Source organism: Lissotriton helveticus, chromosome 3_1 (genome assembly GCF_964261635.1).
Source record: "Lissotriton helveticus chromosome 3_1, aLisHel1.1, whole genome shotgun sequence".
NCBI classification, from domain to species: domain Eukaryota; kingdom Metazoa; phylum Chordata; class Amphibia; order Caudata; family Salamandridae; genus Lissotriton; species Lissotriton helveticus.
In genome coordinates this window covers 990,793,736-990,811,599 of record NC_136061.1, presented here as the reverse complement: position 1 = coordinate 990,811,599, position 17,864 = coordinate 990,793,736, and the positions used below count along the sequence as shown (strand labels likewise).

The window sequence follows — 17,864 nt, the reverse complement described above, 5'->3', positions numbered from 1 at the left end:
TGGAAGAAGGGAAATGAAAAGACAGGGGCAAAGAGAATGGGAGGCGGAAGTCGATTGGAAATGAGGCGAGAGAGAAAGAAACATGAAGCTTGTAATTAGGCAGAGGAAAGAAAGGCTCGAAGACAGAAAAATACAGAAAGGTTTAGACACTGAAAACGAGAGAAATACCGAGGATGGGGCAGGCCTGGCAGCGACAACAAGCAGGGGAGAAGGATGGACACGGAGTGCTTAGCAGTACTTAAAAATGCACTCCATACGACACACTCATGCTTTACTTATCAGAAATACAGGAAGCGGTGACGCAGCACGGAGCCTGCGTCCATGACAGCTGAAGACATCCATCGTATGGCTGTCGCCTGCTTTCCCCAAAATGACAGATCCCCCTCGCCTTCCCTCGGCAGCCGCCACTTCCCCTCTCTCGGTCGTGGGATGCATGACTGCAAAAAACCGCGGAGGCGACAGAACACCGGATTGGCGGTAAGTGGGCCTTGGGGGGCGCTCGTGTGTGTGTGTGTCTCTGTGTGCGACGGGGGAGGGGGTGTCTCTGTGTGCATGCATGTGCGCTCGTGTGTGTGTGTGCGCATGCGTGCAGGGGGAGGTGTGCCTGTGTATGTTTGTGCTTCCCAGGAAACAGCCACGGTGAGCGCGGCGCGTGCCAGTTTCGAATCGCCTTGCGCACGGCCAGGATTGTCTCCTGGGAAGCAGACACGGCCACAATAGGTTCTCGGCGGAGACGCGCTTCCGCGCGGCTAGCCGAGACCTAAAAATATACTTTCCACTTTAATAAAGGGAGAGCATACAATTGAAGTTATTTGAACTGCAGGCTAGGTAATATTTTTTAAATATTTCGAGGCCTGCTCTGTTTTAAAGTCAGACACTGTGGTACTTGACCTTCTATTTCCGGTGTTTTACATCAGTTTTAGGGCTTTGCCGGAACTTTTCATGTCTCACAAGTGGGTAATTTGAGATATTTATTTGTTTCCATGGAAATTATTGCTTAATTTTAACCATGAAGATGTCACTCACAGTGTCTCTCATTGGCAGTGAAATGTCATACACACAGTAAAATCATAGAAATGTCATACATAAGCAAGCAGAAAACTTGGCAGCTGTGAAGTTGAACTGGCCACAAACCGGAGCCAAGAACATAATTTTACAAATGAAATAACGAGAGAAATGTATATTAATTTCTTAGCTTCGGTTTGTACCTATGGACAACTTGCAAGAGGTACCATATTAAAAAAAATCCCTGTAAAACGAGAAATTTAAAATGAAGTGTTAATTGCATGGCACAATGAACATAAGGGTCAATACGTCACTTAAATATATCCCAGTTGAAAAAGGTACCTAACCCCTGTAGTGCCTATATTTTTCTGCGACAAAGGAACAGAGAAAGCTAAGACATGAACCAAGCTTAGGTGCATGACCCCTTCCTTACACAAGCACAGGTTCGAAAACATTGCAAATAATGACACACAAGTCATACAAAATGGTATCTTTATGTTTAAAGTATTTTATTCAGCACTTCATACAAAGACCAATTAGCATCATCATGGGACATTCTGTTCAGGCGGGGTGAACCCCAATTCCAGCTGGAACGGTTAGGTGCAATGTATTTGTATCAGTCCCCCTCGGCCATACCTGGAGTGCCATGTCACAGTATGAGATAACATTTCCATTTCAAACCCCCCCCCCCTGAACCCCAACAACCCAACTCCCGGATCCCAACCCCCCCCCCCCTCTACGTCCAGTGCACCGACATTATTCACGGCTGACATCAAGGTCACCGCCTGCAGGGGAAGTGTGTCTCCCACCAAGTCACGGGGCTTGTGCTGCGGGGCTCGTGAGCCGCATAAGGCGGAGGTATTTGGGACAGGTAATTTCTTTAAATTCCGTCAGCAACAGGGAATGAAATGGCTGCCATAGTTCTGAAAACTGCGTTATATCCCCTGCCACCGTCAGCGACAACTTCTCCATGCCCAGCACGTGCCACAATCTATGGAGCCAGCCCGTGACAGAGGGTATCGTGGCAGTGCGCCAATGTATCAGGATATTTTGAACTGCTGAGCCTAGCGCAATGGCAATCTGTCTACTTCTACGGGATCTGAGGGGGTACATTAGTCCATTCGGGAGCCCTAGTAAGGTGTAAGCGGGGAAGCGCGGCAGTTCAATGCCAAAATGTGTATCAATGTCGTCCAGCACTTCCCTCCAGTACGTGTCCGGGAGTGGGCAATCCCATAGAATGTGTGTAAGTGTACCTCGGTGCCCACACCCTCTCCAACATGTGTCCCCCTTGCTACGGTCAAATTCGTGCACCCGTTCTGGTGTGTAGTACCAATAGGTGGAGACCTTAGTCAGTGTGTTAGTAAGGCCCATATGGTACGCCGAATGCCTTGCTCTATAGGATATGTTCTCCCATTCCTTAGGACTCAGTGTCCTCCCCAACTCCCTTTCCCATCTTTCCCTCCCTGGGTTATAGAAGTGTGTGGACGGCAGTTGTAGTAACTTATAAAGATCTGTAATCAATTTTGAGTCCGAAGTACGCGTAAGCATCCTCTGTTCATAAGGTAGAAAGCGCCTATCTGCAGTCTCCCTCACCTATGGCTGAAGAGCCCAGTGGCGGGCCTGCATATAGCGGTGCCTCTCAGTCTCAGGAAGTGAAAACTCCTGGCGGAACTGCACGAAGGGGATCATTCCCTCCTGGTCGTACATATGGCACAATGCTCTACACCCTGCTTGTCTCCAATGTGCGAATGCTCCCCGTTCCATACCTGGGGTAAAATCTGGGTTGTTCACCAGCGGCGTGAGCGGCGACGGGAAAGAGGTGAGGCCGCACGTGGTGGCAGTGGCATCCCAAACCCGTAACGGCACTCTCGTAACAAAGGAGGCGTACACATTTTTGGGTCGATGAGTCCGGCGCAGAAACGGGACCTCCTGCAGGGGCCGCCCGCCACCGCCTGGTCCTGGAAGAGCCAGTGCTTATCGGACTCCCACCTACTCCATTCTACAAGATAACGTAACTGCGCCGCCCGGAAATACCTACGGAAGTCAGGTATCCCTAACCCTCCTGCCTCCGGGGTCAATAATGAGAGGGTTCTACGCATTCTGGGTTTTTCCCCTGCCAAATAAAGCACGATACGTCCGCTTGTAGTTGCGGGATCCACCCAACCGGCGGCTGGAGCGGCAGGGCCCGAAACAAATATAGCACCTGCGGGAGAATTGTCATTTTAACCGCGGCTATCCTGCCTAGCCAGGAAAGGGTGCCGCGGTTCCAACGTCCCAATTCCTCCTTGATTTTAGCACCTAGTGCCGTGTAATTGGCCGACACCATGGCCGGTAAGGTGGGTGCTATCTGGATCCCCAGATAGGGTATTGCCGCTGATGCCCAAATCATGGGGAATCGGCCCTGCAGGTATGTCCTAGTGGAGGGGTCAAGGCAGACATCTAGAGCCACCGACTTCCCCATATTCAGTTTAAATCCCGCGACCGTGCCAAAGGAGGACAGCTCCTCGACGCAGGCTAGTAGGGCCGTCCGGGGCTCGTCAAGCGACAGGATGACATCGTTAGCGTAGAGGCTTATAGCGTGTGTAAAACCTCCCATCCGCACACCGGTCACCGCCGGGTTGTTCCGTATCCGTTGGGCGAACGGCTCCATATAAAGAGCAAAGAGCAGGGGTGAGAGTGGGCATCCCTGCCTAGTACCCCTTTCGATGTTAAAATCTCGAGAGGCATACCCATTCACCCGAACCACTGCAGTCGGGCGTCTGTAGCACTTGAAGATCATGGAGCGGAACTTGTCCCCTATGCCCGCCTTCACCAGCACTTGTTCCAGGTAAGGCCAGTGCACTCAGTCGAACGCCTTTTCCGCGTCCACCGCTAACATCATTCGTTCCCCCGGGAGGCCTTCTCAAGCAGGTGGACGATCCGTTTTGTGTTGTCAACTATCTGTCTCCCCGGGACAAAACCGGCCTGGTCAGGATCTATAGGACCGGATAAGTGCGGGGCCAAACGAGCGGCTAGGATCCCCGTATACAATTTTAGATCGACATTCAGAAGAGATATCGGCCTGTATGATCCACAGTGCTTCGGGTCTTTCCCGGGTTTGGGGATCACTGTGATGGAAGCTCGCAAAAGATCATGCGGAATAGCCCCCGGCGCGGCAAACGAGTTGAAAAGACGGGTAAGAATAGGGGCCAGCGACGTGCAAAACGTTTTGGAGAAAAGCGCGGTATACCCATCCGGGCCTGGCGCTTTGCCATGTTTAAGCCTAGCGATGGCAGAGACCACCTCTTCTATCCTGACATCCCTGTCCAGGTGTTCCGCCTGCAGGGGGTCTAGGGAGGGCAAGGCGACCGAGTCCAAATATGCGGCTACGCCCGGCTCATCCAGTGGCTCCCCAGTGTAGCGGTCCTCATAAAACCCGCGGAAAACGGCCGCGATGTGGGCGTCCTCTGTCTCCGTGGCCCCCGTAGGGCCAGAGATCTCCTTCACCAGCTGACTCTGGCACGCCATTCGGAGTCTGTTGGCCAGCAACTTGCCACAACGGTCACCCCCTGTGTAAAAGGTGTGGCGCAGCCGGAGTGCGGCGTACTCCGCTCGGTCCAAGTCCAGAGCCGCCAGGGCCTTTCTTGCTCCTTTGAGCTGCCGCCATATTCTAGGGGCCCCCGTTCTGCGATGGATCTGTTCAAGCTCGCGGACCTTATCGGTGAGTTCCTCCCTCTTAGCTTGCCTCTCTTTGTTTTCGGCTGAGGAGATTGCTAAGAATTCCCCCCTTAGGACCGCCTTCAGAGCCGCCCACTGTGTAGCCCGGGCGGTGTCAGTGTTGTCATTGTGCGTCAGGTATTCCCGGATAGCGCCCTCAATACGATCCACTACCACCTTCCTGTGCAGCAGGGTGTCCCGCAGGCGCCACGTCCGGGGGGGAGAGCCGCCGGAGGCAAACTCAACGTGGCATCGACCGGAGCGTGATCCGAAAGGGACAGCACTCCAATGTCCGATCCCAAGACTAGCGCCTGCACCGGAGACGTGACCAGCAAGTGGTCCAGCCTTGCATACGTCTTCTGTGCGTGGGAGTAATACGAATAGTCTCTGTCTGCTGGGTGCAAGTGGTGCCAGAGGTCAAGGAGACCCACTTCCGTCAGCCACTCCTTACCGTCGGCCGAGAACTCCCCGACCTGCGGGTAGCGCTGTGCCGACCTGTCCATAGCCGAATCAAAGACCATATTAAAGTCCCCTCCGATAATGACATATCTGTCTTGCGAGGCAGTGATATCCTCGACTGCTGATCGCAGGAACCGTTCCTGTCGTTCATTGGGGCTATACAGGGATCCAATTGTAAACATAAGACCCCCAATTCTTAACCGATACGCCAACAGTCTACCCTTCTGTTCCGGAAGCTTGTGGAGGACCTCCCCTTTAAAGTGACTGGCTACCAGTATTGCCACCCCCGCTGTCTTAGTGGTGCTGGATGAGAAGAACTGCGACGGGAACTTACGGGAGCAGTCTATGTGTGTCTTGCGGCAGTAGGTGCGTCTCCTGAAGGAGGCATATGTCAGCGTGTGTATTCTCAAGGAGAGAGAGCACCGCTCGCCGTTTGACGGGGTTGTTCAGACCCCGGACGTTCAGGGTAACTACCTTAAAAGTGTTAGGGGGCATAGAAAGAAAGAGGGCAGCAAGCAAGAGGAACCCGCCCGCAAAAGGCAGGGTGCAAAGGCGCCCACCGTAGCACCAAAAGCAGCAAGGCAAAAAAAGGAAATGTATGTGTATGTGTAGCTTCCTGACGTAGGCAAACTAAGTTGTGTGACCACTGCCAGAACCTCCAACAATCGGACTGTGCACTGGACGACCCTCCCCCCCATCCCAACTCCCGGATCCCTTCCCCCCTTCCCAACACCCCAACCGCCTCCAACCCGCTGCCCAAATCACCCCAACAACCCCGACCCCCCCCTCCCTGGTTCCCCAACTGTCCCCAAGAACCCTTTGTCCCAGTCCGGTCCTCAACGGACAAGTCTGTGGAAAAGTACAAAAGTGGACGTCCAGCCACTACGCATCAACCCGCCCCCCCCCCCCTCCCCAGGACCCTCAAACCTGCATTACAGTGGAAGCGATGGCGATCTCCCCCCGGAGTACTTCTTAAGCAGTCAGTGCAACATCTCCGGACGCCGTGTCCCTGGCCACTCCTCGCATCGCGCTGTCCATCTCAGCTCGAATAGTGGGTGAATCCGGTCGCGCGGAGGAGGCAGAGGAGCGGCGACCAGGGACCGCCTGCCAGCCATCTCTGGTGGCGCACCAGCGATTCGGAGTCGGGGCCTCTTCGTCCGTCGCAGTGATTCCCAGTACTCCACAAGTGTCCTGGAGAGAGCGTAACTGATGCAAGGTCCCGTTCCAGCAGAAGATGATGCGGAAGGGATGGCCCCACGAATATCGAGTGTCATGCCCCAGCAGAAAGTCAGTCGCGATCTTAAAGGCCCGGCGTTTCTGTAGTGTGATCGCCGACAGGTCCTGGAAGAGGGCCACCCGGTGACCTCGAAAATCCAAGGAGGGTTTCAATCGTGCTTCTCGGAGGATCCTTTCCTTCAGAGGGTAGTCTGGCAGGAATGCTAGGATATCCGGAGGGGGTGCAGAAGATCGGCGCCGCAGGCCAACTCTATGCGCCCTATCTATTCGAACGGGGAAGTCGGCCGGCTCCCCCAGGACCTCTCTGAACAAGTCTCTCAAGTAACCAGCCACGTCCTCCTCCTCCGCTCCGGAAGGAACTCCCCGGACTCGAATGTTGTTTCTCCGGGACTGGTTCTCATGGTCCTCGGCATGTGCTTGAAGATCAATTTGCTGGTCCCGTAGCCGTACCACTTCCTGCTGCAGCTGTGGGATCTCCTCGTCCCGGGCATGACCGGCCTCCTCCATCGTGGCCACCCTCTAGCCCAGACCGTGAACTTCTCTTCGTACCTCCCGCACTTCTCCAGCCAGCTCCTGCTTCAGTGTCTGAAAGTCCTCCCTTAGGGAGCTGAACAGGGATTCCAGGAAAGATCTGGTGACCGGGGGTTCCCCTCCATGCGCTCGCTGGGAGCCACCCGGTGGGCTCGAAGATTGTTGCCCTCGATCTTGCCTCACAGTGCTTCTGTTCAACATTTCAGGCAGGGTTCGTTCCCCCTTCTTGGACCCTTTATTGTTGGCCATCCTGCGTGCGATAGCGTACTCCCGGGCCGGCTATGACGCTGCCAGTTGGCTTCTTCCTGGCCTGGCCGACTACCAGGGGCCCACCGGTGCTGAAGACCAGGTACTCTAGGCAAACTCTCAAGTCCTTAGGGGTCACGGACCGTCAGGTAGTTAGTGACATAGGCTCGATTCAGGCAGCCTACCTTCACGTCCCACGGCGATCGTGCAGAGGGGCAGACCACCCCGCTTCGTTCACTCACAACGCCACTCCTTTCGCGTAGGTGACCACCGGGCAGGCCTAGTCAGCACCAAGCCGCCTGAGGCCTCGTCCCGTCAATGCGCCAACTCCGCAGCCAGGGACGAATGCAGCAGCGGAAGGGCCGAGCACCACCCGGGGGGGGGGGGCGCCAAGCCGGAAGCAACTCCCGACGCGGCACCAGGGTCTGGGCGGCAGGCCGCAGCCGGTGCGTCTCGTAGCACCACTCGGGTAGCGATGACAAAGTTCACTATCGACCCCCTCGGGCGTGTGCCTCTTCACCTCATTCTACTCCGACTGCAGGGAGTGCGTGGCTGGCCGAGGGCGCTCTCAAACCCCCACCAAGGCCCGGCGTGTAGGCCGTGGCCGTGGCCCCGGCCTCACGTAGTTCCTCCCGCCGGGGTCCGCACCTCTGTCTCTCCGCCCTCGGGCGCCGTCCTTCTCGGGATTCCGGGGCCTCCCGCGAGGTCAGGTCCGCCCCTCCGCCGCCGCAAAGCAGGTCACGCCGATTCGGGTACCTCCGGGCCGCACCACCTCCACGAGGCTGCTCCCGTCGCCGCTACGGGCCCACGCTCCGGCCGCCGGCCCTCTGCAGCGCTTATCTCGGCAGCTACAGGGCTCGCCCTCGCATCTGGCGACGTCGCTGGGATCTCTCAATCTCCGGCTGCCGAATCACAGCAGCTCGGGGGGAGATCAGTGCCGGATGACGGTCCAAGGGCCCAGGTTCAGAGGAGCTCGCGGCAGACGCAACTACTCACTCCGCCATCTTGGCCACGCCCCCCAAAATGGTATCTTTAAAAAAAATTACCAACTTTTATTTCTTCAACATGGAGAAGCATTTCATTGGAGCATCGAATTACACCACAGCATTATCAGGCATTTTTAAAAGTGATTGTTTTTAAACATGAAACAGTCATGGACTCCCACCGTCCCTTATGACAATGGTATATTAATGTACTCGGAGGCAAGTCATGTGTAACAACTTTATAGTCTGTTAGGGGAGATATTTGGACAAAGCACACCCTGAACTTAAGCATTTCAAGTTACTGTCATGCCTGATAACCCCTTGTGGGGCACTGTAGCAATTACCTACATGGTCAGCAAACTGTGAGAGACACACGTTCAGTTCATGGTTTTCAATGCTGGTAGCTGTACACAGCTCTCCAGGTCCCTACCATTTCTTATGAATGTAGTGTACTTGTCTTAGCTGGTGATTTCAGAGGCCAGGATCACACAAACTGTTGAAGAGGGAAGCTGGGATAGGTTTTTCTGGTATCATGTTGTGCATTGCATATACTAAATGGGTAGCTCGCTCTCTGAAGAGGTCCTTTAGTAAGTTTAGTCAAGGAAGCTGGGCATGTGGGGACTCTGGGAACAATTCGCAAGTTGCTCAGCCTTTAGTTGCTCATGATGATTTTCACTCATCAAAAGTAGCTCTCACTACAGAAAAGGTTGGAGACCCCTGCTCCAGACACACTCCAAGGGGGTGGAGACAGCATTGTGAGAGGCCAGGTGCAGCCCTAGTCAGGTGTAGGTGACAACTCCTCCCACCACTCTAGCTCAAGAAGGCCCACCAGCCTGGTGATGGGCTATCAGGATATGGAGGGCACACCTCAACTCCCTTCATGTGACTGCCTAGAGTGAATGCACAAACAGACCCCCGTCAGTCTAAACCAGACATTGATTCCACAGGCAGGTAGAGGCACATGAAGATTAGACACGAAAATGCCCACTTTCTAAAAGTGGCATTTTCAAACACACAATTTAAAAACCATCTTTACCTAAAGATGTGTTTTTAAATTCTGAGCTCAGAGAGCCCAAACTCCAAATCTCTAGCTGTTCCCAATTGAAAGCTACAATGCTAGCCTATAGGGGAGCTAATCCTTACAATAGAGTGCATGTGCACTTTAGAACTGATTAGCAGTGGTAGAGTGCACAGAGTCCTAAAGTCAACACAAACAGGTCAGAAAAATAAGAGGCAAAAGGCTAAATGTTTAGGGATAACCCTGCAGAAAGGGCCATGTCCAACAACCCCTTCCTCACTTTTGGTTTGGGTCAAAGTTGTATGATGAAAATGTGCCTATGCCTACCATCTCTAACACCCTGCACAATTTAAGCACTAATCCCAAGGCTCTTGAATAATGGATGGGTAGCTGCCATGCTAGTTCTAGCTCCTTTTGACTAGTGGAAGTGGGTACATTGTCACACTCACTGCCTGAGCTGTTCCCATACTGCCTCAACAACCTATGCCTAACTTGTCTTTCTTTCCTGCTTGAATCTTTAATTGAGGTATCTCCTGCAGGAGCCACGTGTACTCAAAACTGTTAGCTGCCTTTATAAACTTATTCCCTTATTATAAATGGGCATTATTAAAAAGTGCCTCGAAATGCAGCACTTGTCATACTTTTCTTTAAAGGTGCACTGATGGAGAATAAATAAACCTATATATAATTATATTTATAGTCTAGTCAATTTTAATCAGTTTTACTGTCCAGAAGTTGTTTTAAAACATCCTTTGACACACATTTCCAGACATAATTGACAATGTTCATTAATCACTGTGCTTTTAATGGCATCCTTTAAAATCTAACTATGTTATGTTTTTTAAAAACAAAACAAATATACTGTGAGTGGAGCCACATCCCATCCACCCAGAAACTCTTTTTTATGCTGTGGTTAGTCTTTGTGCCCTGCCCCCCAAAACATCTACCCCTGGCTATGGGACTGTTCATTTATTGTCAACCGGTGTATGTACATTCTCTCGTGCCAGCTACAAGATCAAGTGCCTTCATCAGGGCCATGTCCAGAGGTGGCTGAGTGACTTTTCAATAAAATCAGGGGATACATTGTGTGTCCAACTAGTAATCATTCCTATGTGCAACCTGTTGCTTGGGTCTCCAGTTTAGTATCCTTCCTGTACCTTGTTTAGGGAGACACATAAGGTTTCTTCTAGGAACCCAGCGGGATCCAGCACACATGTCTCTAAGCATACAGTATGATGGATATCACACCATGGGTAGGTTTCTACACCTTTGTGAGAGACAGGAATCAAGAAATCACACGTAGAAAGTAGTGGGTGCTGTGTTCTGAACTTCAAGTTTTGCTCTCCAGCCAAGCAGGACAAAAATGTATCATAGGAAAATGCCGGGAAACAGACATATTTCAGACTTATTAAACACTGTATCAGCATGCTAGGCCTCACTTTTCCCCAAAACCTGGAACAGGTGGTATTTACTGCACCTGGTAAATATTGGGATGAAGGAAATTACCAAGTGTCGTAATTTATACCTCCTGTTCTGACCTACTCATAATGAAGGTCTATGTGTGTTAAACTTTGTAGGAAATTGGGTTATTGTTTAGGGGAGTGAAACCCTAATCAAGCAGCAACAACAATCCTTGTCAGGATAAAGTCACAAGTAAACCGCAAAAAACTTGAGCTTAACTCTCTAGTAGTTTACCACAAGAAGTCAGGCTTAAGTTAGAGGCCATGTCATGTGTAAAGCATTTATGCAGCACTTCAAACAGTAATAAAGTGAAACACAAAACAAGAAACATCTCACACCAATTTGGAATAATAAAATGACATTTTATAAAATGACAAAAATCCAATCAGTAGTATCTGAAATTTTCAATTGTAAAGATTTAAGTGAAAATAGAGCCAAAAAGACCAAGTGCCAAATGTGGTTATCTGGATGCAACGGACAGGGACAATGTCACAAGTTCAGGCTGACCATGATGGAATGCAGTCAGGCTAAAGGGAACTAGTTGGGCCCACTGAACAAACATACCTTAAGTCCTGGTTGTGGCACATTCCGAAGTCCAGCGTCGAGGATACATTGTGCAGCGGGGATTTCTAGGAACTGCAGGGCTTGCGATGCAGAGTCCTGCGTCGTCGTCGAGGATGCCATCAATGAGGGTTTTTTTAATGTGAAGGCCTGCATTGAGGCTGCATCACACAACAGACGTTCCTGGATGACTGTGGGGAGCGATGTGAAGTCCTGTGCTGGAGACTAACCATGCAGCAGTCCTGATACAAAGTTTGGTGAAGCAATGCATCGTGCAGCGGCTCCAGTGCAGAGTTTCTGGTCAGCGATGCATCGTGCTGCAGCTTAGATGCAAAGGTTCTGCTGTGACTAAAACTGGGGCTGGTAAAGCCCCTTCAGGCTTACTTGCAAGGGTCAAGGAATGGGGTGACACCACTTGGGAGGGTAGGACTTACAGCTGGCAGAGTTCGGGAGCTGGTTAGAAGATGGAGGAAGCATGTTCTGTCCCTGAGGCTCCTGATCAGGAAGCCAACCAACTAGCCCATGGAGTGACTCTGGTGGTCCTGATTGCAAGAGGCAAGCCCAGTCCTTCACTCGGGTAGGAGGGCAGCATAGGAGGGCAGCAGAGTGGCAGGTCTTGCACGCAAAGCAGCACAAGCGTCCTTCTTCAGGTCCAGATATGTACTGAAGAATTGGGGTCTGAGATCCAATATTTATACTTGGTGCCTAAGAAGAAGCTTCTAGAGGTTTCCACTCCCCCAGAGGGGCTTAAAATTTCCTGCCTTCCTCCGCCTGGCCCAAGACTGTCTGGGGTCACAATAAACAAGTGTCAAACCATTTGTGAGAGTGCCCAGGCAGCGTCTTTGTGATGTGCAAGTTTGGCAGTGACAGCTCCTCCTCCTCGTTAACTTGGAGTCGCCCATCCTACCAACACCTAGATTCTCTTTGTCTCACTGTCTGGGGGCAATACATAAAGACCAACTGTCAACTACATCTAGTCATGTGACCCAGGATACAGGGAGCAGCAGGGGCGGCCTTAGGCATGTGCAAGCTGTGCACCTGCACAGGGCCACCAAACCCCAGGGGCCACCACGCCAATATATATTAATCCTCTGAGGATGGATACAAATTTGCGTGGCGGCCCCTGGCAGGGATTTGCCGGCCTCTGGCTCTGTTCCACTTCCAAACACCCTGACCCCCCCGTCCGGGGGTCTCAGCCCTGCCCGGACCCCCTCTTCCGGGGCCCCCTACCTACGCTCCCTGCCCAGGGCCGCCACGAGCCTAGAGCCGCCCCTGGGAGCAGACACTAAATGGTTTGGACAAGAAAATATCAAGTTTCCAAAAGTGGCATTTTCTGAATTATGACTGAAATCCCACTTTATCATTAAAGAGGGCTTTTAATTACAATTATTTAGACACCAAACTCAACTTGTCCACAAGCTCTCAATTGGAAGTTATCACTTATTAACTGTAATAAGGTAAGCCAATGTTATCCAATAGGGAGAGGTAGGCCTTGCAGTAGTGAACAACGAATTGAAGAGTTTTTCACTACTATGGCATGTAAAACCTAAAAGTACATGTCCAACTTTTTAATTTACCTGCTCCCTGCCCGGTCAGTTGTTGAGGGCCTACCCTAGAGGTGACATATATATTAAAAAGGAATATTTGGGTATACTTTGCCAGGTTGAAATAACAGTTTAAAGCTGCTCACAAAGGCTGTAATGTCAGGCCTGAGACATGTTTAAGGAGCTACTCAAGTGGGTGGCACAATAAGTGCTGCAGGCCTACTAATGCCAATTAATGTACAGACCCTAGGTACATGTAGCATGACTTTATGAGGGACTAACACGTACAATAAATATGCTAATTGGGTGCAAGCCAGTTCTATCATGTTTAAAGGAGAGAGCAAAATCACTTTCGTCCTGGTTAGAAATGGTAAAGCGCAAAGTCCTAAGGCCAACAAAAAATTAATTCAGCAAAAAGTGGAGGGTAAAGGCAAATGTTTGGGGGTGACTCTTCAGAGAGAGCCAGGTTCAACATACCTGGAAAAATACTGTACTGTACAATCATTATTACAAATTTGTACTGTACAAACATTATTACAAATACACTGGGTACAACTAATAATATTAGTTGTACCCAGTGTATTTTATATACACTGGGTACAACTAATTTTACTAAACTTTACATGCTTTGAGAGAATGTGGTTGAATGAGTTTCATTAATATAGTTGATCTCACTCAAAGACATTAAACCTTTTGGCATGAAACAGAGTCCTTTCAGGAGGAAAGTAAAATGAACTTTCGAAGCAAGTTTGTGCTTTTCAATTATTTAAGGATTAACAATACCTGATTCTGAAAGCTGGCATACCGCTTCAGATGTTTTACAAACTCTGCATGGGAAGTATTCTTTACAACAATAAGAGCCATTGTTCCATCATTTAACCTGAAACAGAAGATTTATTTAGAATATAACATACAGAGGAAATATCTCGTTAACAACAGAACATTCTTGGTTTTCTTAAAGGTAGAACAGCATCATCTATATAGATCACATATGAGAACTGCATACATCCAAAAACCAATAACCAAAAGATTTCTTCAATACCTTCAGACCCAGCACTGCCAAAAGCACCGCTTCAAAGATATCCTTCACTCAGCCTGTGCAGGGGAGGTAGCCATTTATCTACTAAACAAGTGCCTTGAACTAGGTTCATTCCCAGCTGAGCACAGACCTCTCCTTAAAAAGAAAAATATCAACCTATCTGACTGAGCAAACTACAGGCCCAGGGGGCGGAGCTTGCTCGGGAGCACGATGGCCTCTTAGACCCGGAGCTCCGCCGAACACACACAATATCTGACAAATAATCCTGCAGCCGAGGACTGAAAATAGCTGCGGAGGTGCCGGAGATGTTTTGGAGCCTCGGAGGAGTGCTGGCCCCGCGATAACGAGCTCCCCGGAGGCGTGAGGAGACGGAGGGCTCCATCGCGACTGGGCCGTGAATCCCCGTCCCACAGTTACCAGAGTGGCCGGGCGACGTGACGCGACGTGTGGTGGCTGGAGAGGGCCTGTACCGGGGTGTGCGAGGCGGCGGAGAATAGTCACCGGAATCCGCTGCCCCTGTCCTGCCAGAATCAGAAACACACCGTGGCGGAGGCGATAGGAGTGCGGGGACGCAGCATGTGACCGAGGTGGTGGCCTGTTCCCTGGTAATAGGCATCGTGAGTGACCCGGATGCTACGGTGAGGCCATAGGAGCTGGAGAAAGCGTGGGCTGACTCTACATGTACCCACCGCGTGACCATTAATATTGAGGTGACATGGAAGTGTAAAATTTGAAGGGTCTCAGCGGTTCTCGGAGGGGACCAGGATATTTAAGAGGGCCCCCATGACATACTTTGGAAGGCACAAGGCATGAACTACTGGGAGCGTTTCTAAACTAGGGTTACCTCCGGGCTGCTATTGCTTGCACACTCCTAACCTCCTCCAGTTTGGCTGACGACGGGCCTACCCCTCGACAGTGAGGTATTGTTGGAATTTTATCTGGCTGGCCCTTTTAAAAATCGAAGTTGCTAAGTGGCGGCGGTGGAGAGCTGAACGGTGCCCGGTGATGTACGCACCTATGCAGTGATATTGGCTTCTTGGCCCAGCCTCGCACCATATCTGTTGCAAGCGCATGGTGAGACAGATCCTGCGACAACGTGTAGCGACGGCCCTGCGACACGGCGAGGTCTGGCTGGTGTTTCGCGGACCAGTGGAGGCAGTATATCCGGGGTGCCTGGCGTTGCTAGCGGTTCGCACCTCTACCACAGAAATCACCAGCTGGATTCCTACCTCTGCTCTGCTGGTTTTGCGGCGCGGGACTCCTGGGGCTCTCGCTTGCGCCAGTCATGGGTAAAGGGGATAAGAACCAACTCAAGTTGTCTTTTGAACAACGAAGATCTAAGTCACAGGACCCGGGACCTGGCAGGAGTGCGGGTGAGATCGCGCCGATACAGGAAGACGAAGATGATGACATCCACACTATCCTGAAATCCATGGAACAATCTTTGCAGACTGGTATCTCGGCATTGGGAACTAAAATGGATGCTATGTCGTCTAGGATGGATAGAATGATGGAACACTTAGATAAACATGCCGAGCGACTCGATATGACCGAGATACGACTCACAGAAGTGGAGGAGACCCACACTATGCTAGATGCGGATCATAGGCAACTGGGACAAGTTATCCGCATCCTGCAAGACAAAACGGAAGATTTGGAAGCGCGTTCCCGACGCTGTAACCTGAGGCTTGTAGGTCTGCTGGAAACGACAGCTACTGGCAATATGGAACAATTTATGGAGAAACTGATTGTCACTCTACTGGGGGAGGGTGTCTTCTCTGCCATGTTTGTTGTGGAAAGGGCGCATAGGGCCTTAGGGCCTCGCCCACCGCCAGGCGCCCCCCCCGCGCCCCATTATTGCGAAACTGCTCAACTACCGCGATCAGGATGCTGCCCTGCGAATCGCCCGGGAAAAGAAGATCCTGAAGTACGAAGGGTCAGAACTATCCCTATTTCCAGATTTGACCGCTAGGCTGCAGGAAGCGTGTGGACATTTTGTCCCCCTCAAGAAGCAGCTACGCGAGCTGGGAGCAGACTACGCCATGTTGTACCCAGCAAAGCTTTGTGTCAATAGACAGGGGAAGTCGCATATATTTACGGATCCCAAAATTGTGCAGCAGGCTATCAAGAAATGGACGAAAGACCGAAGGCCCAGTCCGATGAGAACGCAACAGGAGAAGATGGCAGATTCAGCGCTGGATGACCAAGACTGAACTATATGGTTGCTGTTATCTGAACATTGTATGGACAGGTAGATGTAGTGTGGGATGTTTAGAGTGTCTGGTCATTGACTTTTACATGCTAATGTGGGGTCTCCGTATGTGGCGGTAAACCTTGGGAGGAAAAAGCAGGCTGGATTAGGTCGCCGCTACTTTGTGGTATGTTGAAAGCCTATTGGTTAGTCAAATTTATGCAATTAGGATGCATGAGAAAACTCAGGGCTGGATGTAATGGAGGCGACCCTGGCAATGCTAGCTGTGATTTGTAAGCTGAGATATGCCGGGGGAATCGGATTCCTGGCCTTATGGAGCTAGTAGCTTTATGACCTCGGCCGTAAGTGTGCTTATGTGACAGGCGGAGCTAGGGCTGAGGCTCGATTGTGGTTACCACTTACTTAAGTTTATTAGCGAGGAGCTTCCTCTGCCCACGCGTGCCTGGCACTGTAGTTGTTCTTTTTGTTGCATAGTAAAGTTTAAGGGAAGGGTCTGGGGGCTTGGGGGCTGGAGGGTGGAGAATTGTACGTCATACGACCATGTTGGGGGAGGTCTGCTGTGGGTGGTGAGCAGGCTGGGGGGCGGGTGTGCATCAGGGGGGTTTTGGAAGTTTGTTTTAATTTAAGTAGATGATACACGTACTGTTCACCCACACACAGTCTTGTTACACACTTTGGCTCACGCAGGTACCTTATGACATGTGAATCTTTAGTTCCCAGGGAAAGTTTGGGCAGGCTGCGAGTACTTTCCTGGAATGTCAGGGGGCTTAATGACCATCGTAAGATCCGTATAGTCATAAGTTACCTCAATAGACATAAGATTCACCTTGCTCTCTTACAAGAGACGCATCTTCCTAAAACGAGCCCTATGCTTAGAATTAGAGCTTTGAAGGGTAATATTAATGCGGCAGGGTTCACCACGCATGCTTGGGGGGTCCTGACTTGGGTGAACCCTAGATCTCCATTCACGCTTACGCTTCTTCAAGAGGATGTCGGTGGCCGCTAAGTTATATACTGCTGCCGAGGCCGGGGCCTGGATGTCCTCATAGTTAATGTATATGGGCCTAATTATGATTGCATTGAATTCTTCGGGGTCCTCGCCAGGCCTACTTCTCGTTATGATTACACTAAGATCCTCTGGCGGGGAGACTTCAATCTGGTCTGAGATCCTGAATTGGATAGATCTGCGGGCCCCCCCAGGAACCCAGCTGCAGCGGCAAGAAAGCTTGAAGAGATCATGGTGTGCTTGGATCTGCGTGACGTGTGGCAGATGAGAAGTAGGGTGAGAGGGGGGTATACACATTACTCTGCATTCCATAATCTTCACACACGGATTGACTATTGGTTAGCTTCTAATTCTCTGTGTATCCTTGTCAAGCAGTGTACGGTGTTACCGCACACGCTCTCGGGTCATTTGCTGCTGCTGCTGTTGGTTCTGGATTTGCCTGGGAGGAAAATCCCGCTGTTTACTTGGAGGTTCCCTCCCTTTTCCCTCCTCGATCCGTTATTTCACGAGGAGATGGCTGTAGCAATAGACACCTTCTTTACTACTAATATTGGCTCTATTGATAGTTTTCAAACGATCTGGGAAACTTTTAAAGTATATATTAGGGGGGTTGCAATGTCTAAACACTCGGGTGTGCTTAAGGTGATTAGGAAAACCTTGACTGATTTGGAAGGTAAACTGAAATGCATGGAGCAGCGGCGTGTTGACGAGGGTGCTGGTGCAGTAGATGGTAAGATCAAGGCGCTACTTGAGGAGTACCAGGAAACGGCTGTTCGCGAAGTGAAATATCTGGGCAAGTATGCCTCGGCACACTCTTATGGTGAAGTTGAGAGGCCGGGATCTGTATTGGCTCGATTGATGAAGGCC

At 50.9% G+C, this 17,864-nt stretch overlaps 1 protein-coding gene across 1 annotated transcript in view; it reads right to left on the bottom strand.

Annotated features, from left to right (window-relative positions):
* The window catches only part of CERKL (CERK like autophagy regulator), a 514,456-nt gene that overhangs the window by 123,912 nt on the left and 372,680 nt on the right, over window positions 1-17,864 (bottom strand). The window contains exon 11 of the mRNA XM_078681475.1: window positions 13,524-13,620. Coding sequence (XP_078537601.1) covers window positions 13,524-13,620 — 97 coding nt within the window. The remainder of the gene's footprint in view (window positions 1-13,523; window positions 13,621-17,864) is intronic.